The sequence below is a fragment of the Octopus sinensis genome, linkage group LG4 (assembly GCF_006345805.1).
Source record: "Octopus sinensis linkage group LG4, ASM634580v1, whole genome shotgun sequence".
In the NCBI taxonomy this organism is placed as follows: Eukaryota; Metazoa; Mollusca; class Cephalopoda; order Octopoda; family Octopodidae; genus Octopus; species Octopus sinensis.
The window spans coordinates 100,272,309-100,299,639 of record NC_043000.1 but is presented as its reverse complement, the minus strand read 5'-3'; the positions used below and the strand labels follow the sequence as shown (position 1 = coordinate 100,299,639).

The 27,331-nt window shown below is 35.8% G+C and overlaps 1 protein-coding gene across 9 annotated transcripts in view; it reads left to right on the top strand.

The window, feature by feature from the left end:
- Positions 1-27,331, top strand: part of LOC115210200 (mucin-5AC) — a 54,765-nt gene that overhangs the window by 17,189 nt on the left and 10,245 nt on the right. The window contains exons 1-3 of one of the 9 annotated variants that reach the window (XM_036502272.1): positions 14,869-14,872; positions 25,171-25,174; positions 26,030-26,032. The exons of 5 other annotated variants lie outside the window; for them this stretch is intronic. Coding sequence is in view for 2 of the 4 variants with exons in the window: in XM_036502267.1 (XP_036358160.1) it covers positions 18,166-18,185 (20 nt within the window). In the remaining 2 variants the exon portion in view is untranslated. 3 more of the 9 variants (XM_036502270.1, XM_036502267.1, XM_036502268.1) reach the window with 3 other exon arrangements.

The window sequence follows — 27,331 nt, the reverse complement described above, 5'->3', positions numbered from 1 at the left end:
TAACGTCCGTTTTCCATGCTAGCATGGGTTGGACGGTTTGACCGGGGTCTGGAAGCCATGGAGGCTGCACCAGGCTCTAGTCTGATTTGGCAATGTTTCTACAGCTGAATGTCCTTCCTAACGCCAACCACTCCGTGAGTGTAGTGGGTGTTTTTTACGTGCCACCGGCACAGGGGCCAGAGCAGGCTGGCATCGGCCACGATCGGTTGGTGCTTTTTATGTATAACATAAATGCTATTTCAAGAATGTTTCTCTCTCTCTCTCTCTCTGATTAAGACCCAATCTTGAAACATTGATTTCCTCTTCCCATCACAGATTACAAACTTCATAATTTTAATTTAGATTACCACTGATTTAAATGCAAAAGTTTGAAAGCCAACTATTGTCTTTCCGTTTATTTAGCACTAATTCCTCTATGTAAGATTTGTAAAATAAGTTCCAGCTGTGTTGTTATTTGGTTTACAATCACCCCTCCAGTTGTCTTGTCATGGCAGTTATCATCAGGGAATCATAAACCATATAGATATTAAGACCATATAGTTCTAAGAAACTACAATATAACCAATCCTTGTGACCCCCAATGTTCTTGTCCCACATCAAGCAGAGTTTTATGTCTTCATCAGCAGATCTATAAACAGAGGTTTCCCAGCCAGGACCATTTTGTATTATTCTTCATGATTGTATAGTGTATCAGTGACTGCATCCAGTATGCCCAATTGTTTATTTTTGTTGTCTGTTTTTTTGGGGGTGGTTTTTGTGTGATTTGAGAGAAATTTGGTAGATGCATTTGGCAAGTCAAACGATTAGGTTTGCTTATTTTGATTTTTGCCTCTTAAAGGAGGTTACCTCTTAAAGTGTAATACCCGCCAAAAACTGAACATTCAAATGTGTGCATATACGTTTTTGCAAACAGGGAGAAAAAGATTATGTACGAAAGTTTAGATGCCAAATAATGATGTAGTGATTGATAATTACACTTCTTATTCACTTAGGGAGCATAATCTTTTGTCACAGGAAACATTTTGCCAAACATAAGGAAGGTGCATTCAATGACGTCAGAAATTTAGACCATTGCGAGCTCTTCCAAGTATAAGATTAGTCTATATTGAATCGCCGGAATAATATAGCATGAACTTCTATTATTCCGTTATTGTTGATCTTGTTTTCAAGAAATACATGGACATTTTGAGTGATGTCCCTTTGCTGTGGTCGTCATGGTGATTTATTCGTCAGTAGCCTGTTTGGTTAAGCGTTCAGAGCCGTGGTGGCGCGGTCTTCACGAATAAAACAGCGAAGAGCGTAAACATACGGTTGAACTTACGGAAAGTAGCGATTTCAACCGAACGCAATTTAGAAACGAGGCAATATGACATGTAAACTGGTCGATCAGGCAATAAACTGTTGGTTGAATGAAAATTAGGTCAGCATTTCTATTCGCTTTTCCTCTGTTGAGCCTCGCTCAGAAAACATAGCAATTATTCATTATAATAATCGTGTTATCAACGAAATCGGGAAATAACCTCGTTTTGATATCGCACATGCGCCTTAAATCTTCTTCCGGTCGGACATTTTTTGCATTTATGTTTTGCATACGATAACTTATTTTTTAAGAAAACAGATTGTAAAATCAAACTGAACAAATATATTTACCGATGAAGTTAAAGTAACAAATTATCTGTCGACCGTTTAATCATCTGCATGGAGAACGTTATCGTTAGCAATCCGTTCCAACAGGAAGTAAGTGACACATTCAGCGCCGTCTATCTCTCACTCTCTCTCTCACCAATTGTGACCGTTCTATCTCGTTCTTTTTCTTCATTCTTTTCATGTTCATGTTTGTTATGCTTTTATATTCCCTGAACCCGTGTGTGTGTGTATGTATATATATATATATATATATATATATATAATCATGTTTATTGCAAATTGTACATCAAAGGATTCAAATAAGGGAAAATTGTTCATTAGTACGAATCATGTTCGCAGTGTCATTTAATACGAAACTAGCCTACTTTGCATCATTGGTAAACGTAAGTGGATACACGACCTAGTTCGGCTATCTCCGGAAGCTCACGACTTCTGGATTGGAAATCACGTTTACCCTAATCGGGTAATAAATATATGTGTGTGTGGGATCTTTTCTCTTTGACCGGCAGATTTTAAAAATATTTCTTTGTAACTAAAAAATTTTAAACCTCGTTTTCTCTTGGCTTTCTTGAGAAAATTCTGTAGTTTGTAAGATATTTGGTCTTTAATTTCTTGCATTTCAGCAATTTCAACCAATCAATGACGTCTATTGGGGGTGAAAACGATTTCTGCCGTAATGTGTCAACAACAATTATTTCCGGTGTCATGAAATCGCTGTTATTTATGACATATTTCATATCAGTTACGTTCGTATGAATAAAAGATTTTCGTTATTAAACTTTTATTAATAAACACATATTCTAAGTTCACAACATATGCAGTTTTAATTTTCCACTCTGTTGCACAGATACACATATTACGTATTATATATTCGTTTAAGAAACAGATTGGGTTTATTTACATTTCTGAAGAAAAAAGATATCCTTCCCCCACCCCTAACCTAAACCTTAACCCTAACCCAACCCCTAACCCTAAAACAGATGGAAATGCAATAGATCGATACTAAGGTCATAATTATGGGTGGACACTAAAGAGGGAATGGTTTTGTTATCCAGCTCTGTTTACAAGTGACCCCTCAGCTTATGGCCACAGGGTATCTTTTTTCTCATAAATAACAGGAACAATTTCATATGACACAGAAATAATTGTTGTTGACACATCATGGCAGAAATCGTTTTCACCCCAATAGACGTCATTGATTGGTTGAAATTGATGAAATGCAAGAAATTATCTTACAACTATCTTACAAACTACAGAATTTTCTCAAGAAAGACAAGAGAAAATGATGTTTTATAAACACATTCTACCAGTAAAAGAAGTTTTAAAATGTTTAGTTACAAAGAAATTATTTTTAAAATCTGCCAGTCAAAGCGAAAAGATCCTCTGTGTGTGTGTTTGTGTATATATATATAATGGTATTCTTTCGATATAACTCGGCAAAATCAAAAGGTTTCACTTCGGGTATTTCCGTGGAAGCAAATGACAGTTCGATTCTGTTTTCTGCTTGGAAATTTGCGGATTTTACATACACACATGAAACAGGTAAGAACAAATATGCAAGACTTTTTTTTCCCCTTCAAGTTTAAAATGAGACATTGCTGGCATAATTTCGTTATATCTATACTCCACAACCCACGTAAATACCGGAAGTGAAATGTTTTGATTTTGTCGAGTTATATCGAAAGAGTGCCTATATAATTGCGAAAATAGTTTTTGTTTATATGTTTGATTTTACAATGGCAATTTTGCTTTATTTTGGTGAAATAAATCGAAAAACTGTTGACTTGATTGTTTCTGAGTTTTGTGTCCATTTCAATCTTCCTGGCATTGTATCCTATCACAGCTTCATTTAACTTTTAACACAAAATATTCTGAATCTCATCTTATGTATGGGCAAACTTTTTCTCAAAGCAGGCAGCATGAGACGTGGCTTATCTCAGTGGTTCCCATCCATTTTATTTAAGTGTTTTCCCACAGACCCCTATTAATATGCTTAGCTGGTCTCGTAAAAATTCATGGAAAGCATAAAAAAATGTAAGCATCTGTAGACTGTACTGGTGCCATGAGAAATGTTTGTATATTATAATTGTCCTTTCGGGGTCGATAAATTATCAGTTGTGTACTGGGGTCAATCTAGTCAACTGGCCACACCCGCCAAATTTCATTCCTAGAAAAGTATATTGTGACAGTTACAGAATATAGAAAGTAATATAACACCAATGACTATATAATCCAACCAAAAATATCTGTTTCAAAAACGTAAACTGGAATTACTATTTAACCTTAAAGTACATTGTATTTATTCAAAAAGAACCTTAATGTACAAACTGAAATATTAAATGGATTTATGAATGTAAGTTTGGGAATTGCGCTTATTTCCACCGCGTGACACTTATTGCAAACATGTTTAACTAATCTAAACTACACACATAAACAAATACATTATATATATATATATATATATATATATATATATATATATATACATATATATATATATATATGTCTCAAGTTGTTGCTGTAATTCAAAGCAGCCTGCTTTGTCATATTCTGTGAGGCTGAATTTCCCTGAGAACTACATTAATATTATGCATCTCTGTGGAGTATTCAGCCGTTTGTGAGTTAATTTTATCCTTGTGTGGTAATGCAAAGTGAAATTGACAACCAGTATTTACTGTCTATGTATCTATGTATGAACTTTTCTTTGGATTTATGTATCTACTGTCTCTCACTTTCTCTCTTTCCCTTCCTTTGTGTCCTTCTTCTCTCTTGCTTTTGATTTAACAATGTGTATTTGTATCTATGTATCTACTTCTCTTGTGATGTGATAAACATTTAAAAACACAAAATAAATGCCGTCACCACTCAGTCTCTTCCACTCTCTCTTTCTCTCTTATGTCCTTTCTGAAACATTTTAAAAACACAACAAACTCTGTCACTACTCACTGTCTCTTTCACATTCTTTCTCTCTCTCTCTAACTCTCCCTTTCTTACTCACTCTCTTCCTCTCTCTTGCTTTTCCACTTCTTTGAAGTAAGTGTAATGCACACAACAGGTATATACAAAAACAAAAAGTTAGTATATTAATAATATTTTAATACTTATGTATTTTAACATCTGTTTTCCATGCTAGCATGGGTTAGACTGTTCGACCATGACTGGGAAGCCAGGAGGCTGCACCAGGCTCCAGTCTGATCTAGCAGTGTTTCTACAGTTGGATGCCCTTCCTAACGCCAACCACTCTGTGAGTGTAGTGGGTACATTTCACGTACCACCAGCACGGAAGCCAGTCAAGGCGGCGCTGGCATCGGCCACGTTTGGATGGTGCTTTTAACGTGCCATATTTCCATTTGATTTTTATTTGATGTTGATGTACTTGACTCAATAGATCTCAAGCACAGCAGGTTACCCTTCAATCCAAAGTAAGCACAGCAGGCTGTTCTGCGATCCAAAGTACTTTGGATGGGCTGGGGCTGTTATGTGAAGCTAGTGCAGGAAACAGCCATGAACTCACGTTATTTGTTGGGTCTTCGCAGATACAGCATATCTCCAGAGATTTTTGGTCTTTTGTCATTGCCTCTGTGAGGCCCAACGTTCAAAGGTTATACTTGACCACCTCATCCCATGTCTTCCTGGATCTACCTCTACCCCAGATTCCTTCAACTGTTTGAGAGTGGCACTTCTTCACACATCTCTCCTCATCTATCCGTAGTACATGACCATACCAGTGCAAACATCTCTCTTGCACACCACATCTGATGCTTCTTATGTCCAGCATTTCTCTCAGGGCGCTTACACTCTGTTGTGTGTGCACACTGACATTAAACATCCAGCGGATCATGCTACCTTCATTTCTTTCAAGCCCACGCATGTCCTCTGCAGTCACAGACCATGTTTCACTACCGTGAAGCATGGCAGTTCGCACACGTGTCATACAGTCTTTCACTCTGAGTGAGCGACCCTTTGTCACCAGTAGGGGTAGAAACTTTTTAAACTTTGCCCAGGCTATTCGTATTCTAGTGGTGACACTCTCTGAGCACCCACCACCCCCACTAACTTGGTCACCTAGGTAGCGGAAACTATCAACTACTTCTAGTTTCTCACTCTGGAGTGTGATGGAATCTGTTTTCTGAGTATCTGTGGTGTCTAAATCCCCTGTGCATCTGCCGCACATGAAAGCTATCTTCTCAGTTAATTTTCCTTTGATGTTGCTGCACCTCTTATGCATTCATAGCTTACATTGGGTACATCTTATGGAGTTTCTACCTACACCTTTTCTACAGATCGAGCAGGGCCACCTACCTGAGGGGGTGTGTGATGAGTTTGCCTTCCTACTTACTATAACTTTGGTCTTGACTCTAAGGCCTTTTGATTCTAAACCTGGCTTCCACACCCGAAATTTCTTTTCTAGTTCCGGTAGTGATTCTGTTATGAGGGCCAGGTCATCAGCATAGAGGAGCTCCCAGGGGCAACCCGTCTTGAATTCCTTTGTTATTACCTGGAGGACTGTGGTGAATAAAAGGGGTCTGAGGGCTATATATATATATATATATATATATATAATTATGAAATTTTGAATGTAGTCCATGGACACCCAGTACTACCTTTTCAGACCCCAGGTTGGGAACCACTGGCTTATTATATGGTGGTCTGCACTAATAAATTCAAGATAATTTTTCATTAGGTGTTCCATTCAGAAAGTCTTGCTAGCACCGGTTGCCCATGACTTAGGACCCTGCTTCTTCAGCTGCTCTAAACAGAGAGGGAATGGGGTAATAAGATAGGTTGGGAGAGCTTGAGGCATGGATCTAGTTAGACAGCATTGTCATTCTCTAATAGACAAAATATCTGTTGACTAAACAGAGATACTCTAAAAGTCGATCAGTGATTGGTGAACAACAACCAAAGGACAGAAAATCAGTTATTGATGAGTTGAATATACAATAATGGATTTGTATCACTTCAAATAACAAAACTTTCATTTGAACTGATGTCATCGAAATTAGGCAGGTCAGTGAGAAGCATATAGCTGGTGATATTATAGAAAGTACCAAGTCACTACATCATCATCATCATTTTTATGTCTACATGGATTGCAATGAGTTTATTGAGGCAGATTTTCTACGGTCAGATGCCTTTCCTGTTGCCAACTCTCATTTGTTTCTGAACAAGGTAATATTTCCTCATACCAGATATTGCCATAGAATATTGGAAATAAATGACACTGCTTGTATGACAGTGACACTCATTTACAACTATTTGCACTGTCGTCAAAACAAGGAGATACAAGCATATGCACTTACATTCACAGACACTCATGCACACATTTATTAACATGATGAGCTTCTTTCAGTTTCTGTATACCAAATCTCCTCATAAGGCTTTGATCAACCCAGTTCTATAGTAGAAGTCATTTGCCATGCAGTGAGACTGAACTTAAAACCATGTAGTTGAGAAGCATACTTCATAACCATACAACCACTGTGCGCATGCACACACACACACACATGCAGGGTGCAGTGGGTAATTTGTTGCCATTTTATGTTTTTAATTTCGTGCATGCACATTGTTTTTTATTTTGTCAACTACACAGTTTGGTAGGGTCAGTTGGGCACCATCTGTGAGAAAAACAGTTCAATCTGCCATAAACGTGGAAATGACATGCTGTACTGCTTGGCATTCATGCCAGAAGCTCCGATGCGAACAGATGGTGAATACACAGGACAACTTTTGGCTTGCTGTGTCCCCAAAACACGTACCAAGAATGATGAAAATCAAACGTCCAGTCAACATCATAGTGTTGGAGTGATTACTAGTGATGGCAATATTATACCTCCATTCATCTTCCCACATGGTCTTAGGTTCAACATGGAGGCCTACATCAAGTGCCTGGAGGAGGTAGTGCTGTCCTGGGTCAAGAGGATGTTTGGCAACATGCCACCCAAGTAGAACCCAGTCATGGCCTTCAGACAATTACAGTGACCACATCACCCCTAACATCTGGCCACCTAACACTCCTGACTGCAACCCCACCTTGATTATTATGTGTGGGGTACAGTTGAGCGAAAGACCAACAAAACTCCTTGTAACACCAAAGATGAACTGATGGTAAGGATTAGGGTAGCATTCACCAACTTAAACATGGAGACCATCCAGAAGAGTTGCAGGAGATTCCAAAGTCATCTGGAGGCTGTGGTTGAAGCCAATGGTGGTTTTATTGAATAAATTTACTCTTTAGTATTTCAAGATATTTTTATGTAATTTTGGTAAATATATCTGTTAAAACGAGATGTCAGTATTATTTTCAGTTTTGCGTAATTGAGACTATATTCACCACACCCTGTATATATATGCATGCTTTTAGCCTTTAAAATTATGCCACAGCATTGGAGTTCATTGCAGTTCTTGGACATATAAGATCTTGTCAAATTGATCCAACCCATGCCAGCATGGAACCACCCTCCATATCTACCTCTGACCTTGTCCCTGGCACTGTGCTTCACACCCTCACCCTCATATGCTTCAGTGTTACCACCTGGACCCATTAGTATTATGTCCCCACCTCAATTGATATTCATTATTGACCATACCTCTGCTTTTGTTCAACATTCACTGTATTCACCTCTATCCATCTGCCACTCTTCTTTCATCCTCTTTGAAAGCAGAAAGGAAACAATTTGTTGACAGCAGAACTGATAATACATTGCATCTTTACATTGCAACTTTGTTAGTGTGATGTAAACATAAACACAGACAACACACATACATACAATAGTTATCTTCCAGGTTCCATCTACCTATTACTCACAAGGCTTAGGGCTGTAGTAGAAAACATTTCAAGGTTCCCGGCAGTGAACCCAAAACCACATTGTTGGAAAACAAACTTCATAACTACACAGCTATTCCTGCACCTGTATATCATCATCATCATTTTTACATCTGATTTCAATGCTGGTATGGGTTCAAATCCAGTAGATTGATGGACCACATATTGCTCTAGTGCCTCAGTTTTGACATGGTTTCTATGGCTGGATACCTTTTCCAATGTCAACCATTTAGGAGTGCTTTTCTTACATGGCACCAGCACAAGTGATGTTTCCTTGTAACTTACAAGACTAGAGAACTTTCATGACTGAGAAGGAAAAGAGAACATACAGTGTTAGCTCTATGTGGTGGGGGATATTCTGAGTTTTAAGTATGATGAGAGGGGCACAAACAGATTTATTTTTATGAAGGAGAGCATGATGATAGAAAGCCTTTAATTGCAGGTCATTTTGATGCAGGATTACAACAATGTTTGTCCAATTTTTCTACTAAATTCTGAAGAATATTATGACCATCATGATTGTCATGTGTTATATATACTTCATTCAATTCCATTTATGTTAGCCTATATTAAAGGTTTTGCTTCATAGAAAAAATACAGTGGCTTTATTTGAAAGGCTTTATTATAGAGGTTTTATTATTTGAAAATATAAAAGGCAGAACTGAAGTTTGATAAGATGTGGTTGTATTAAGATTGCTTTTGTAAAATTAGTACCCACGTCTAAAGACATAGCTCTTCAAGCAGTTTTATAAAGCTATTACTTGTCATTATGAAGGCTTGATAATGCATGCAAAAGATAGGTAATTGGTAAGGGAGAAATTATTATCTCCCTTTCAGTTTTGTAACAATGAACTAAAACTTTTTTTTCAGTCCAAAGAAAGAAAAGTTTTTGTGAACATTCTAGCTCAGAAGTTTAGTGGGCTAACCTGTTTATCTGGCAGGAACATTTATGCTTTTTCAACAAGGGCAAATTAGAAACATACCACACAATGGATAAGCCTATCTGTTGATTTCAGTGATTGATGCACTCTTTGTAAAGCATTTTATTATGAAAACGAATGTATCTATGTTCTTGCTGTTAGAAATTTTTTTCTCTACATCATCAGAACCATCTTGTCACCACTGCAAATAGCCAGAAGGCTTATTAGAAATTTATTATAAGTGATGGAAGCACCCTTGTTAAGTAGGATATACAGATTTCCTTTGGGTATTAATAGTGCTTCTATTGCTAATAATTAATTTTTAATAAGCCTGCTGGCTATTTGTGACATTAGTGTTTGTAAAGATGTTGATACTCTAAATATTGTAGCAGTTAGATTTGACTGGCATATGGTAACTGAATGCTTCCCATTGATGATTTCCAGTAGAATGAAATTACATGATATGAGAATTTCAGCACCTATGACAGCCGATTCTCTTCTGCTATGATCTCTGTGTGTGCTTTTAGGTCATCAAAAACTGATGGATTTGAGGGAGTAAGATGTAAGCAGAGTGCATCTTTCTCCTTGGCCTGAATGTTTCTGACATAGCACAATCCTCTCATGGTGCCAAAGAGTGGGGCTAAGCCATGTGACAGATTTCAGTTCTCCATAGCAGGCTATGGCACATTCTGGACTTGGGCCCAATGTGCCAGCATAAATACTGCCATGCATTTTGTTTAACATTTTAATGATTGCCAGTTCACCTTGACACACATACGTACACAAAGCAAGAAGTTTTCTCCATGACAAAATATAGTGAGTGTCTTATGGATTTGAATATGACTGAAGCATATTTGAAATGGTAACAAGTTTGTATTTATGAACATCACTGCTTAGTGCTTTAATTCCATACTTTATTTACAATAAACCAACAATTAGCACATCTGATTTATACACGCAGATATTACTCTGAAAAAGGCAATATTCCTAATCCACATTAAAGGTTTGTGGAGCAGATGCATGATATGCTCAGAATAAAAAAACTTCTTCTGATCTATTTGAAAACTATCTCCATGAATTTGAAAGTAAAATCTCAGGAATGCATTTTCCACCAAAGTAAGTTCAATTATAAATAATGGTTTCAAATTTTGGTATGAGGTCAGCAAGTTTGGGGGAGGAGGTAAGTTAATTACATCAACATTTATTTTGTCAACCCTGAAAAGATGAAAAGTTGACTACAGTGGAATTTGAACTTAGATGAAATGGTTCCAAACATTTTCCCTGGTGTGCTAATGATTCTGCCAGCTTGCTGTCTACAATTCAGTTCTGAATAATGATAAATATTATATTTCTTAATATAATTTTCTACAATTTAGTAAGTTTGCCTAATAAAAGGGATAGTGATGTGGTTGATGTTTATGATCGACTGGGAATTTGTTTGCAGGAAAAACATGGGTATGAAAAGGAAGGAATTGTAAATAGTGTGAGTGACTTCCTGCTAATCAGTTGGATGTTATTGTGTTGAAGAAGCAAAAAGCATATCAAATGTTGGAGCAGTATTCCATAAACTGAGCATTTTAAAGTCTAGAAGTAATAAGCATTACGTGTTTTCATTTTATTAAATTTTACATGGGTTTTGAGATTAATCATTTCTTTCTGTGTACTTGAGATCTCATTTTCATACGATTAGTTTGTAAACACTTTTAACTTTAAAATAATTTATCTTTCAGCTTGGTGATTTTATTTTCAATTAAAATCATGTAATATTTTTTGAAAGAAAGTGAGTTTGTCAGTTTGTGGGAAAGCTAGACTTAAAAATAGTTTTTTAGTATCTTAACCCTTTTGTTAATATATTTCTAACAGAAATACACCCCTTATGTGTTTCAATTATATTCTAAAACAATCATGAATTTAGACTGGTTTCAAAACAACTTTAAATTTTTTATTTATCAACATATTAATCTGGTTTTTGGAACATAGTTTAACAAACTATTGTATAATTTTTGTTCCAAAACTAATTTAATTACAGGTGAAGACAGGTATATTAAACAAAATATAAAATTAAAATAAATTTGTTTAAACATCTGCATAGAAAATGGGTTATTAACTAGTCTTCAGTTGGGCAAACTACAGAATTTTATTTAAAAGAATTGTACATATAACTGGATTATCTATCAGTTGAACTTAATGCACATGGAACAGGTGTACCATAAAGGTAAAATTGGACAAAATATTGGAATTTATCTTTAAAGGAAATTAGAAAATGTAATACACAGAAACATAGTAAGGTCCACTATACAAATTAATCAAAATTTATTACACGCCTTACAGGCAAATTAAAATTATGGATAAAAGAAGAGAAAAACAAGGTAAATTTGAGAAAAGAAATATATAATTGAAATTACATATGAAAATTATAAATAAAAAAAAATAATCTAATGGTTTCGCTTCCTTGGAAAGATTGTGGCTAAATCTAGTCTCTTCCAAAAAACAACTAAGAGAAACAATTTTCAAATACTTACTACATTTGGGTACAAATTCTCTTTTCCTATTAGTGTCAGAACTGTTGTCAGTTTTATTTCACTTTTTGAAATTGAGATATTTGATTCATAGTCACACATATATATTTTATATAGTTCACTATATATTTTACAAAATTTTCCTGTCTTTCAAAAAATCCTTTGAATTCAAACTTTCTACTTCACAACATGAAACAAGTGTCTATTTTTTGTCCATTGTAAAAAAAAAAGTTTCCGACAATTAAAGTAGGAAAAAGAAATTGGAAAAAAATTTCCAAAATCTTGCAGAGTTCAGATACCACATAAAATAATGGCAGACAGTAATAACTCAATTGTTTACCTAATGAAATCATGTTTTCACAAATTTACTGACAAGATTTGTGCTAACAAAAGTATTAGCTACTAAATAACAAATCTAAGTTGAACCAACAAGGAAAAATCTCTATGTGTTTGCAATGTTTGCTGTAACAAATAACTAAATTTCTCAATCACATACTACTGGCTCAAAAAAAAAAAAAAAAAAAAAAGGACACCTTGGGTAGTGAAGTCTTAGATACACTGTGCTTAGAAAAGCAAAATGCAACATCACTTGAACACTTTCGATAATAGCTCCATTCAGTCTTTAACAACTTAATCCAAGAACAGACTTATCTTCATGTTTCAATTGTCAAAATAATAAAGAATTTTAGAGTAACTGAACAAATTAACTAATCAAGCAGTTTTTTAATAAAGGTATTCCAATCATGTTCACCTGCCAGTTTTCTTTTGACATTGTGCATCTAGAACTATCTTATTCACTGTGTATGTGTAAGAGAAAATAAGGTATATAGTGAGGTAGATTTGATTGCTAAATGTAACAAGTAGAGTGACCACATAAAAGTTCTCTCATTGATTGGTTTGTTTATTGATAGAATTTTTACCTCCTGAAATCTCTTGTGATTATTGACATAACCACAAGATTTTAAATTGAGGTACAACTCTTTATATTATGGATAGTTCTGTTAGAATTAGGCTAGAAGCTACCTTAAAGCAAGTAGATTTCAAAAGGATTATACAAAGGAAAAAGCAAAAAAATGTTATCAAATAAAAAAAGCCCTGCTTTTTAAGCTAATATGATACTGTTCTTTTGGCTGATATCTTAGTTAGTGTCTATAATTTTTGTAGATTCTCCAAGACCAAAGTTGAAACAGTTGATAGTCAGCTTGTATATATGTAGGTGATGTCTATAGGAAAACTTAGAGCCAGAAGAAAGTTCCGGAGGAAGGAAAGTTTGGCAGCAAAATGTTTAGTGTGGAATCTGGAGGAGAAGCAGGTGTGTTGGGTAGACCTATGGAGAGAAGATATGCAGATTAAGGATTTAGAAAAACAGGAACACAAAGAGGAAACAACTTCATTTTTTTACAAACAGTTGTCAGTTCAATGATTTCCTTTTGAATGTAAAATAGCATTTTTTTGTGTGAGTGGCTGTAGCACCAGTTCAGATATGTGAGTAGTGGCTGACTATAGAAGAGAATATGACTAAGAACTGTGTGTACTCCATCCCATGCAGCTGTGGTAGGTTATACAAAGGAGAAACATGCTGCCTCCTCAAAATAAGGGTAGACAAATATTGCAAAGGTATGACACAGGGAGATATTGATAAATCGGGTATATCTGATCATGTATGGGAAAATGGAGACCACCTCCCCTTGTGGGATGAAGTTAAAATAATAGACAGAGAACACCACTGGAAAATACAAAATCTAAAAGAAGCAGCACATATGCTAAGACACAACAACCTCCTAAGCAGACCGAGTGCAGATATGAATAGCTTATGGGAACCGGTATTAAGGAAGGATAGGAAAATATTAGATTTATAAGCCCTAAAATTCACTCCATAATTGCCCACGGACATATGATGTAGTGGTTAAGAGCGCAGGCTACTAACCCCAAGTTTCCAAGTTCAATTCCAGACAGTGACCTTAATAATAATAATAACATCGAAAAATACCTTAGGAATGAGAATCCAGGTTTGAAATTTCCCCCAAGACACTTGATGAAGGCTAGGTGGGTATATCAGTCAAAACGTGTTAGCAACAAACAAGATGAGAACAAATATCCGTCAATTGTAAATAATGTACATAATTCTTCATCTCTTAAATATAGAACTGTACACATTGCTTGTTTTTGATTTTGTTGACTACACAGTATAGTAGTATCAGTTAGGCATTCTGTGAGAAAAACAGCACCATGACCTAATTCACTCTGCCAGAAATTTGGAAATGATATGCTGTACTGCTTGGCATTCGCCCAAGAAGTTCCAATACGAACATTTCAGAGTGTTTGGTTGTTAATCTGAGGACATGTACTGAGATTGATAAAAATCAAACCCCTCATGGTCTTTGGGGTGATCACAAGTGATGGCAATATTATATCTCCATTCATCTTCCCAGACTGCATCCCCCTTGATTATTATGTGTGGGGTGTAGTTAAGTGAGAGACTAGCAAAATTTCGTGTAACACTAAAGATGAACTGAAGGCAAAAATTATGGCAGCATTCACCAACTTAAACAAGGAGACCATCCAGAAGAGTTGCAGTAGATTCAGAAATCGTCTGGAGGCTGGAGTTGAAGCCAATGGTGATTTTACTGAATAAATTGCTCTTCAATATTTCAAGATATTTTTATGTAATTTTGGTAAATATATTTGTTAAAATGAGATGTCAGTGTTATTTCCACTTTTGCATAGTTTAGGTAACAGTTTATTCACTGCACCCTGTATCACAAGCACATAAAAACATGTATTAATGTCTATTAAATACTATTTATCTCTCACTAGATGGAGTACTTTTTTTGTTGATCTTACCATTATGCTACAGTATACACATACACACATATATATACAGGGGTTGGGCAAGATAATGGAAACATCTTAAAATTTCAAATAAATCTATTCTAATATGAGTAGTACTGCCATTGGCAGTAATTACTGCTTGAATTCTGTGAGGTATAGAATTGTACAAAGTTTGAATTGTTTCCAAAGGAACTTTTGTCCATCCTTCAGCTAAAACAGTCTCTAGTTGTTATAGTGATGATGGTGGAGGATGTCGATCCTTATTTGTTTTTGTAAAATGCACCATAAATGTTCAATAATATTGATGTCTGGGGACTGTGGTGGCCAGAATGTTCCTCGTACCATTCAGTAACAATTTTATCAGTGTGAATTTGTGCATTGTCATCCTGAAAGATTATATTTCCCTCCAGAAACAGTTTTGCAACCACAGGAGGAATTTGATCTGATAAAATGCTTAGTCTTGACTATTAATTCTGCCATGAAGGGAAACCATTGGGCCAGCGGATTTCCAAGATATAGCCCCCCCCCCACACACACACTCTCCCAGATCTTCACAGATCCTCCTCCATGTTTAACAGTTGGAAGAAGACTGTCTGGGTCAAATGCTTCTTTTGGCTGTCTCCACACATATAGTCAGCTGGTGGTCAGAAATAAGGTAAAGGATGACTCGTCTGAGAAAATTAACATTCTTCCACTGCTCTAAAGATCAATTCTGTAAGTTTTTACTCCACTCTAAATGCTTTACAACGTTTGTTTTTGAAAGTAGTGGTTTTCTGATTGCAATTCCCCCGTGAAACCTGGTTTTGTGGAGCTCCTGGTGAACAGTTTTTGTGGGAACTGGGTTCTCGAGGTGGTCATTAAGCTCAGCAGTAATTTTGGAAGCTGTGCTTTTGTGATCCTTTCCAACAATTTGCGTAAGAGTCCGATGGTCCCTATCTGAAAGTTTTAGTTTTCTTCTGGAGTTTTGTTTCGACAAGGAGGTTTTTCCCTCTTTCTCAAAGGATGTCATTACTTTTGAGACAGGACTTCTTGATACACCAAACATTTTGGCTGTTTTCATTACGCTAGTGCCTGCCATACAAGCACCAACAATTTGATCTCTTTGAAAGTCCGATAAATCTATTGTTTTAATGAATTTTAATTACCTTTTTCTGATGATATCTGAAAAGAAGCAGCAATTTTAGGAAAACATATGCAACACTAAAAATAGATCAAAAAGAAAAAATAAACAAGCTTTTGATGGTTTTATAGCTATTTCAAAATTATGATTGTATGATGCAAGCTGTTTCCATTATTTTGTCCAACCCCTGTATATATATATATATATATAATATATATGTATCATTTGAATCAACCCTTGTCTGTGTGTGTATAGATCATGGTGTACCTATGCACATAGGCTCTTGTAGATACGAGGGACGTTCAATAAGTAATGCCTCTGACCCACTTGCAGTTGTTTCATCTAGCTGAAATTTTGCATATGCAATCATTTATATCTCTATAGAGTAAGTGGCAAATTACAGCTCTGAATTAATTGTGGTTTCTGATTTACAGGTGTTTGAACCGAGTCAAGTGTGAAATGGAGCCTGTTGAGTGTCGAGCAGTGATCCGGTTTTTGTATTTGAAAGGACACACACCACGGGAGACTTTTGATGAAATCAAAGTAACTTATGGTGATGATGCCCCATCATATGACCTTGTAAAACGCTGGCATCGTGAATTCAAACATGGTCGGAATTCTGTGGAAACAGCTCCCAGATCTGGTCGCCCCCTTCTGCCATTGATGAGGCATCTGTCCGTCAAGTTGAGGTTGCCATTTTGGAAGATCGACGCATAATTATTCGCCAAATAGCCCATGAGGTCAAGATTAGTACCGGGTCTGTGGAAACTATCATTCATGACCATTTGCATATGCAAAATGTGTCTGCCAGATGGATTCCCAGGTTGCTCACGCCTTTCCAGAAGCAAGAACGCGTCGAGTGCTCGAGGGTGAATTTGGAGATGTGCCAAGAAGATGAGTCAAAATTTTTCAAAAGACTGATTACACAGGATGAAACCTGAGTCCATCACGATGATCCAGAGACCAAAGCCCAGTCAATGCAGTGGAAGCACCGTGACTCACCCCCCTCCAAAGAAGGCAAGGGTGCAGCCCTCCGCTGGCAAGGTCATGCTCACAGTCTTCTGGGACCAGGACGGAGTAGTGATGACAGATTTCCTGGCAAAGGGTACCACAATTGCAGGAGCTTATTATGCTTCACTTTTGAGGAAATTAAGAGAAGTTATCAAAATCAAGAGGCGGGGCAAGATCAGCAAAGGCATCCTCCTCCTGCAGGACAACGCTCTGGTCCACAACTCGCTTGTCGCCAGATCAGAAGCACAGGCGTATGGCTATGAACTCCTCCCCATCCCCCCTACTTTCCTGACCTTGCACCCTCTGATTTTCACCTCATCCCAATCATGAAGTGTTTTTGAAAGGAAAGCGTTTCCCAGATGATGCAGCCTTGATTTCTGAAGTCACGTTGAGGTTGGAGGACCAAGCTGGGTTCTTCTACAAAAACGGTCTCCAGAGCCGCATCAAACGATGGGAGAAATGCGTAACTCTGGGTGGTTCCTAGGTAGAAAAAGACTAATAACTGTGCCAAGTTTCGTTGCTCTACTGCTATGGGAAGTGGGTCAGGGGCATTACTTATTGAACACCCCTCGTACATACATAGATGTACAACTGTGTGTGTACAGTAATGGATTCAAGGGTTTCCATCTTCTATGAGTTGATTTTTAATTTCACCAGAGTATAAATACCTGTAATGGTGATACTTAAAAAAAATTTAAATTTTAGAATCTTGAACTTACAAATTTCCTGACAAGCAAGTGGTCATATTATTTATATCCTACAGTATCTTTAATTCACCTGCCTTCATTGAAAGACATTGAAAACACTTCTCAAATTCTATGTAATATTTTATCAAGTCTACTTTTAGTTGTCATCTTCTTAGGCTTCCTCTTTTAGTCAAACACTTGCAAACTTAATTCAATTAAATTAAAAAGTATTGGTAAGCAACACATTGTAAGCCTCACGATAATTTGCAAAAAAATTTATCTGCATGCATGGTATGCATCGTCCCTCCAATGCTTTTTTTTTTTTCATTAATATTACTTTTAGTAGTCTTATTTTACCTTATTGACATTGCGTTATCAAGTGAAGCTTTGTGAGCTTTGGGTACATGCAGTGTTTTATTTTGATCATTTACATATTTGTAAGCCTTAAGGGTTTTAATTGTGTTTTAATCTATGTATTGTGGTTTCTATTCAGGTTTGGCACTATACTTGGTGCACTAAAATTGTACATTCCAAAAACATGAAAACTAAGGTTTCTCTCAGAACACAGAAGTATGGAAGACACTAGGCAAAAGACTCTTGTGTTATGGCCTTTCTCATGATTTGGTATGAAATATTTCAGATTTTGCCCAGTAACATGTGTTCAGTGATACACATATTCAGAAAAAGAGATTTCTTGTTGGCAAGTTAATGGTAGTTTTTCAACTGCATTTTCAGTTCGAGGAGGTTATTGATAAAAATGAATGAAAGAGGCTCCCAGTGTTGGAGTGGGAGGGGGTACACAGTATAGGGCTGGCCTCAGTACTTTGGCACTAGCTCTCTTTTTTATTTATTGTTTATGCTTTTTTTTTTTTGGCAAGGATTGGATTTGTCTAGTGTTAATTTGAATTGCACTTCAACAATACATTTACATATGGTGTCAGATTGCTGATCATCATGTAATACATTAAATGAAATAAAGATTAAGCAGCTTAACCAATATCACTTACCCAGTTATCCAAGCAATCAAATCATATTCTCTCATGTTAAATGTTTCCTGGTGGTGATGTTGTTATTGTTAAGAAGGGTAAAGTAAATCATGGCAAAATTTCAAATATGTCATGTTACAGCATTTTGTCCACTAATCTACAAATTCTGCACTTCACTTCTTTCTTAAATCCTATAACTGAATTGACTCTATTCCTTTCCAAAATATATGACCTGCAGCTGTAAGAATTCATCATTATCTAGCATGTAAATTATCTGAAAGTTTTCAGTTTCTCATTGTCTTCAAAATATACGATCTCTCTCTTTCTCTCTCTCTCTCTCTATCTCTCTCTCTTTCCCCTCCTCTTTTTTTCTTTTGCACACCTGTGTTTGTACACACACATCTATAATACAAATTTGTTTGTCATCAATAACTTCCCTTTCATCTTAGTATTCAAGAATTACTTAATATCTCCTTAGGTCAACTGGATATCGCAGTACCTTGCAGCTTGCTACCTGTTTTTTTTTTTTCAAAACACACTGCTCCCAAAATTAATGGGTTCTGACATTTGAGCAATATGTAATATGTATATAGTGGACATCTTTTACTTTCTGTTTGGCAATATGAACTAGCTGGTTATATCTGTCATCAATCTGTGTTTTAGTTTATTAGTTGTCTATGAGGTTTGATTTCAGCCAGTATTAATCCAGTATGAATCTGATTTAAAAGATTTGACCAAGTAGTACAAATAAGTCATAATTTGGGACTCTGTAGTCCACTTGAGTAGGGCACTTTTGCACATACTAACCTTTACAATGTAGAAACAGCAGCAAAATTTCCCCTCAGATCACATTATACCTAAAAGAAGAACATTGGATAACAGTATTGGATACTTCTGACAAGGGTGGGTAGTCACAGCCTGAATCTTGTCTACTTAGCTAGCATTGACCTGGGCCTAAATACTTTTCCATCCTTCAGGATATAGCTTTCATTTTTAGGAAACACAATTGTTACATACAAACTGATTGTCTCTCACTCCTCTCAGAAAAAAAAAATGGCTGGGCTGCTGACAAATTTTCACTTGCAAATATCTTACTAAATCATGAACCAACCAGCACAACTATCCCTCACTAACATATGTAATTGTAATTTCATTAACAGATTAAAGAAAATTATAGGAGAGAATATAAAATGGCAGCATTGCCAGGTGTGTGTAATGACTCCATAAATTGAGTATCAATATAAAGCTAAGATATATTTTTTTTTTTAAATTTAGATTGTGGCAACAAAAACATAACAAATGAAATTTGGGCATCAGTTTTTAACTAAGTTGTAGTGATGGTAATGAGTTAGATGAAAGCAGTAGGAAATATTACACAGTTAATGGTTTTAGGTGGAGTTGTCTGGAATGGTAGTGTTGTGTGTGGACTGCATGATGAAGAGAGTGATCTTATCAGAGTGTGCCAATACTACTGCTGCTAGTACTACTACTACTACTAATGATAATAATAATAATAATGCCAAAGGCAACACAAAACTGATTTGATGTGAAAATGGTTGATTTATGGATTTCATTGCTATTTGTGTGAGTTCTATTTTGTTGTGTTTGTCATTTGGTTTATGGTAGTAAAATGTTCTGAATAAATGGTGGAGGAGAGGAAATATATATCTGATGAACTAACTTGTATGCTTGAAATATTGGAACCGTCTTCATCTTCGGCTGCAGCACCACCATACACTTGTATACCCCATCCCTTCAATGTTTCTTGCTTTGTTGTTGTAGTTAACATAAATATGCAGAATATATGGTTAGTGATATGAAGTGATAAAAGACACTAACATTCACGTAGATGGTGGAGATGTTTTATTGATTTATTTACACGGAAAAGATGGAAGGTTCTGGTCAGAATATTTGGCAGTTGTTTAAACATTTTGTTGTGTGTCTGTGTTTGCATAAACGTGTGTGTGTGAGGGAATGATAAATGATTTACTACTTTATTTATTTGTTTGTTTCATTAAATTTTTTTTTTGTATTCCAGTGATAATGCTAGAGGAAAAGCTAGTCCTTCATATATCAAAGAATTATTATGTGGAACAAATAACAAAATAATTGTACCCAATTGGACAAATAAAAACTTTGTTTTACATGTATATATGTGTGTGTGTTTATGGAGTGGTTTTGAAGTAAGGTGGTTTATACAGCTTTGATTCAGTCTAACTAGATTGGATGGAAGTTGGAAATTTCATATAGATGGACAATTGGACGTGTTTTTATATTTGCTGTAGATATAATGCTTCCATATTTTTCTCTGCCAGTGTCTTCAAAAGCAGCTGATGAATAGCTAAGATTAGATGAAATCCACTGAATAAGTAGTGATAACAGTAGCTGTTGTTAAGCTAAGGACTATTGGTTTCACACCCAATATATTTAGAGGATATATGTTTTTATATTTTTACATGTGAATACTCACACATGTTAGCACAACACAGCGTATATCCAACAAACTAGCACATGTTTAACTTCGTTATTCATTAAATCAATACAAATAATTGTTAGTTGCCTGGTCATTCAAAAAACACCATGCAACACTTTTATGGAATCAATATGTTACATTTGTAATTAATTGATAGTTAAACAGTATTAATGTTATTGATAATGTTTATTGCAAATCTACAAATGAGAAATTTATCATTTAATTTTGACATATTTATTCCAAATTTATTACGAATAAGATATTTATTTTAATATAGGAAATATATTTGCTGATCGGATGACTTGATCCAAGATGTATTGAAACTGAAGCAATTGAAAGTGTCATTCTAATCATCTAATAACACACAAAACTTGTTACTTCATCAAATTAAAAGTGAATTTATCGAAATGTTTGTCATGTAACCGCAGCTGTTTGAAAGTTTGTTAAAGGCCAGTTCTTACAGGCCTCAGTTTCTTTTATTCTTTTGTTTTCGTTTTCCTTCAAATATAGATTTATTGATTGACTTTGACCTCACAACATCAGTCATTGGTGAGTTATAATTAGTCACATTCCAGCTCATTTCTTTTGATCATCATGTCTTCTCTCTTTTTGTCTTTTTCTTCTTGTCTTTCTCTTCTAGTTTTAGAATTTATGTCTACTTCTTCATCATATGAGGTATATAAGTATATTTCTGTATAGTAGAAAAAGTGTATAGAAATTAGATTTCTTCTGTGTAGATTATATTATTTTAAATGTGTTGTTACAAAGAAAGTGGTAAGCAAATAGACATGAGTTAATCTGGGAATATTGGCATAAATCAGAACTAAAGTTAATTTAAATGATAAAGTCTATGCATGCAGACACATGCATGCACACACACACACACACGTGTGTGCGTGTATGTATACACAGAGAAACACAAGTGGAATGATGATGACAGGCAAAAGAATAAAACCTGAAAGTGACTAAGCATGGCATGTCATGAAGTTGTCTATGTCAACCAATATGACTAAAACTAATCCTTTGTCTCTTAATTTAACACCAAAGAAACAAATGAATATAGAACTGAAACGTATAAGAACTGACTATTTTCAGGCTTTACGACATCTGCAGTAGAACTGTGCCAGTGAACAGGTCATAAGTGTTCACCAAAAATGTTGACACCTCATGAAATATACTGAAAATGGATTTAACATTTTTGTGCTTAACTGCCATTTTAATTTACATTGTTGGTACTGGTGCCACATAAAAAGCACTGGTGCTGGTGTCACGTGAAAAGCACTGGTGCTGGTGTCACGTGAAAAGCACTGGTGCTGGTGCCATGTAAAAAAACACTAGTGATGCTGCTATGTACAAAGCACCCACTATACACTGTAAAGTGGTTGGTGTTCGGAAGGATATCTAGCTGTAGAAACCAAACCAAAACAGACTATGGAACTTGATGTTGCCTCTGACCTTGCCAGCTCCTGTCAAGACATCCATCTCATGTTAGCATGGAAAACAGGCATTAGATGGTGATGATGATGATTATGTACCTTGTGTGCAATTATTATGCTAGATCTAGCAAAATCATTAGTGCAAAATCAGGGAAAACAAGATTTGCAGTATTTGTTCCTGCTGTTAACATCCTGAGTTGAATGCTGAAGTAAACTTTGCCTTTCACCTTTTTGTGATAAATGAAATGAAGTACCAACCTTGTATCTGTTAGTATTGACTAACTTCCTTCCCCTCAAAATTGCTGGCCTTGTGCCTAGATTAGAAACCATTATGTCGTGCATATTTAGAATTCAGACCAAACATAACGCATGATTAAAATTAAAGATCTAACACTCCTTTACCTGTAATTTGCTTTATGATAAGAATGCCCATTGTCAACAGCATTTTAAGTTTACCGTAATAATACTGTTTTCACTGTCAGTGTCCTCATCATCATTTAATGTCCATTGTCGTTACGTTCTGAGTTCAAATTCCGCCGAGGTTGACTTTGCCTTTCATCCTTTCGGGGTCGATAAATAAAGTACCAGTTTCCAACTGGGGTCAATGTAATCGACTTAATCCCTTTGTCTATCCTTGTTTGTCCCCTCTATGTTTAGCCCCTTGTGGGCAGTAAAGAAATACATTTAATGTCCATCTTCCCTACTGGCATGGTTTGGATTGTTTGACAGGATCTGATGAACCACAGGACTCCATTGCCTATTTTTGTATCATTTCTATAGCTAGATGCCTTTCCTGATGCCAGCCACTTGATAGAGAGTACGGAGTGCTTTTCACATGGCACCGGCACTAATGGGGTCACCTAGTAACTTGCAAAGCAAGACCCACTCAACTGAGTGGAGGTGTAGTATTGAGGGAGTTAGCTTTTTGCTAGGTATTATGAGGCTAAAGTATGATAGAGGGACAGAAACAGGTGTCTTGTTGTGGAGGAGATACATGCCTACCCCATTTGGAAAGGGAGAAAAAGATGGTGATGATAAGTTGTCAGGGCATACCTTCAAGTTATAAGAAAGTGAATGTAAGAGAGAATAAGGACGTGGGAAGGTTTGCAAAAGTGTGCAAGGTGAAAGATTGATGCTTAGAGATGGAGAGAAATAAATGTAGTGAACAGTTAGTAGGAATGGAGGCATTTTCAATGGTGGATATCAGTTTGGGGGTTGTAGGTGAAAGAAATAGGAGTTGGTCCGGGAAAAAGAGGAGATAAGTGGCAGCACAAAAAAGTGGAATGGAGAGTGGGAGTATAATAAAACCATAGATAGGTGAGAAATGGGGAGCTAAAACGAACTATAGGGTGAAAAAGATGGATGCACAGGGACAGATGTGAGAATGATGCATAGGGTGAGTATAGTGAATGATGAACAAAGATGGAGAAGGTGTTGAAAATGATAGCAGGTATGAGAGAGTGTTATGGATAAAGTCATAGGAAAAGGATATTGAGTGGAAAATAAAGTGATAATTTACCTAGATGGATGGATCTTTTCAAGGCAGCAAATCACCAATCCTCTTGGTCTTTTATCATCTCCATTTGGTTCAACGTCACATGCTTGGTTTTGCTACTTTTCCCTGCGTCTCCCCTTCCACAAATTCCATATGCATTGCATGATGATACCAATGCAGTCTTGTCTCTTGCACAATATACTGACTCCTATTACACTCAATTTTTCTTTCAATACATTTGCCCTTTGTCATACATGTACATGACATTGCACATCCGGTGGAGTATGCTTGCTTTATTTCTTTCTACTCACTTTGCAGTACCATGTAGCATTGCTGTTCATACACAATCTGCCTTTCACTTGGAGAGAGAGGCTTAGATCCTTCCATTAGAGAAGTCTTTATTTTCAACATATTTACATGCATAGCCTGGTCATTCTACTTCATATATTAGATTTGTAACTGAGAGTGAAGCAGTATTATTGTTTCCATGGATAAAATTTTATCTTCATAACATTGTATCACTATGCTAGAGACTTAAATTATATCTCTGTTTTTATTCCATAGTGTTTTTATTCCATTTAAAGTTGTTTACATCATGACACTTAAACGCATGCTCTGGAAAGCAGAATAATAATATAGATTGATAACATCATCGTTATATATAGTTAACAAATTGGAAATTTTTACTTAATTATATTTTCATTTATTCATGTTAAATTACTCATGGAAATAATCAGTAATTACTCAATGATTGTTATTGGGGAAAGATTTTTTTGAGATTTAGACTAAATCTGACAATACATAATGAAAATTTTAAATCCAGTACCTTTCCTTCTTCACCATATAAAAAAAATGCCCGTGCTCTTCATTTTTCAAAATTTTCTATAGTATAAGGCATATGTAAATAAATTAATTAAATGCTGCCTTTACTAACTCACATTCGAACTTAAAACTCTTTTTCATGAAGTCAGAAGACATGGATTATGAGACATCTGAAGAGAGGAAAACTCGACTAGCAAGAGAAAGAAATGAAAGCTGAGCGTGCACGCAGATATAGAGCAAATGAAAGGCATGAAAGCAGAGAAAGAAAGAGAATTCAAAATACTGAATATTTACAGCATTTATCAAAAGAGCAACTTCAACATAGGAGGGAACAAAATGCACGAAGAATTGCAATCAGGCGATCCCAAATGACTGAAGAGGAGAAGGAGATTAGAAGACAGGTTGAGAGATGAAGGATCGCTGCTCGCAGAGAAATGAGAAGGCAAGATCTCATACTAATAATAATCGTTGTTAGTTGCTTGATCATGCTAAAAATGTCATGCTACTTAATATGGAATTACTCTTTCTCCCGTCTCCTTGTCTGTTACTATTACTACACCTCTTCCTTACAATTACAACTACTTAGTCACCTCAACTATCTTACTCTTTTAGTATTGAATGCTTTCCAGAATAAATCATTCCATGATACTATTAGTTTAATGACTGAAACCAGTAAAAGAATGAATATAAATAGGTAAATTTGGAGGACTTATTTTATAAAAATCAAACTGGATCTATACTATATACCAAATCAGGCAGTTGGAGCTCAAATGATAAGCTCTATAGAATCTATATTCGGAGTGGAACTAAGCTAATAATTTCTTACCATGACCTCAACATTCTTATCGACTTATTATTATTTATGCATATATGTGTATATAGATATTGTTGTACATATTACTATGTAAATGTGTGTGTATATTTATATTAGAGTTCCCAAGTAGAGTTCAAGTTATCATCATCGTTTAATGTTCGCTTTCCATGCTAGCATGGGTTGGATGATTTTGACTGAGGGCTAGCGAGCCAGATGGCTGCACCAGGTGCCAATCTTGATCTGGCAGAGTTTCTATAGCTGGATGCCCTTCCTAACGCCAACCACTCCGAGAGTGTAGTGGGTGCTTTTTACGTGCCAGTCAGGTGGCACTGGCAACAACCTCGCTCGAATCTTTTTACACATGCCACTGGCACAGGTACCAGTGAAGCGACGTTGGTAATGATCATGCTCGAATGGTGCCCTTTTACGTGCCACGGGTAAGGAAGTCAGTTGGCTGCTCTGGCAACGATCACGCTTGGATAGTGCTCTTGGCAGCCTACAAGCATAGGCATAGGTGCCAGTAAGGTGATGCTGGTAACGATCATACTCGAATAGCCACTCTGTTAACGATCACACTTGTATGGTGCTCTTTGCACCCCGCTTAATAAAATGAATATCAACCTTATAGATCATTTCATTTTCTTTGTTGTCCTCAAAACAGTTTGGAGCTTTTATGTCTTGTCTTCTGCTTAGGGGTCATACCGACTGTGAACATTGTAGACATAGACTACCATGAGTGTAATTTATTGAAGCTGTTTTATCACATTCTTGGAATAAAACTAGGTTTATTCTAATATTATTCAGTGTACTAATGTTTATTTAATCATCATTAGATAGACAACATAATAGATATTTAATATTTTTTTATTTCTATGAAAAACACCTTACTAGTTTTTATCGGACAAGTAGATAAGAATATTCTCACGAAGTGTGTAGGTCTTTGGAAAATTGTGCAGATTCTTTGAAGTAATTGTTTTTTTCCTATGGTGAGTCATATTTCTTTGCTGATTATTTAAAAATATGCAGTTCCTTTGATATCTATGTCTGACAATTTATATGCAACAGAGAATTTTCTTTCAATAATAGCCCAAGACATCTAAGAATAAAGGCCTTATTAAATTTCTTTACATCTTTATATAGTTTTCTTTTTTTCTTTATTAGATCCAAGCTAAATTTTTTAGTTTGAGACATTTTGTAAGAAGTTAAGTACTATGAAATAGTCAATAGTCTTTCATTGTATCATTACAAAATAAATATGACAGTACAAAATAGTGTGGAGTGGTGGGATATGGGAAATAACATGAAAATCAATAAAGACACTATTCCAAAATAATATACAAAATAATGTATGAACAAAAACCAAATAATAATATTGTAATAATGTATACAGTACATAGGTATATATCTGTAGAAATCTTTTTATATACTATCCATCTAGCTGTCAGATGTCAAAATCATGAGATAAGGTGGAATTAGATGTTTATAGTAGAAAGAATACTAAAAGTGGATATTACTAAATCTCATGTTGTGGGCTCTCCTGTGGTACATAACAGATGGGGGTTCTACAATTTGCTGCTGAACATCCTGTACAGATGCTTTATTTATAGTGATCAAATGTTTGTGCTGTACATTGAGTTCACTCCCTCCATCAAATCAATGTTGCCTCTATGGTTGCATGATATGCCACGCCAGATGTCAAAGTTATCACTGAGTAACGTGAGATGAAGATATTGCTCAAGAAAAC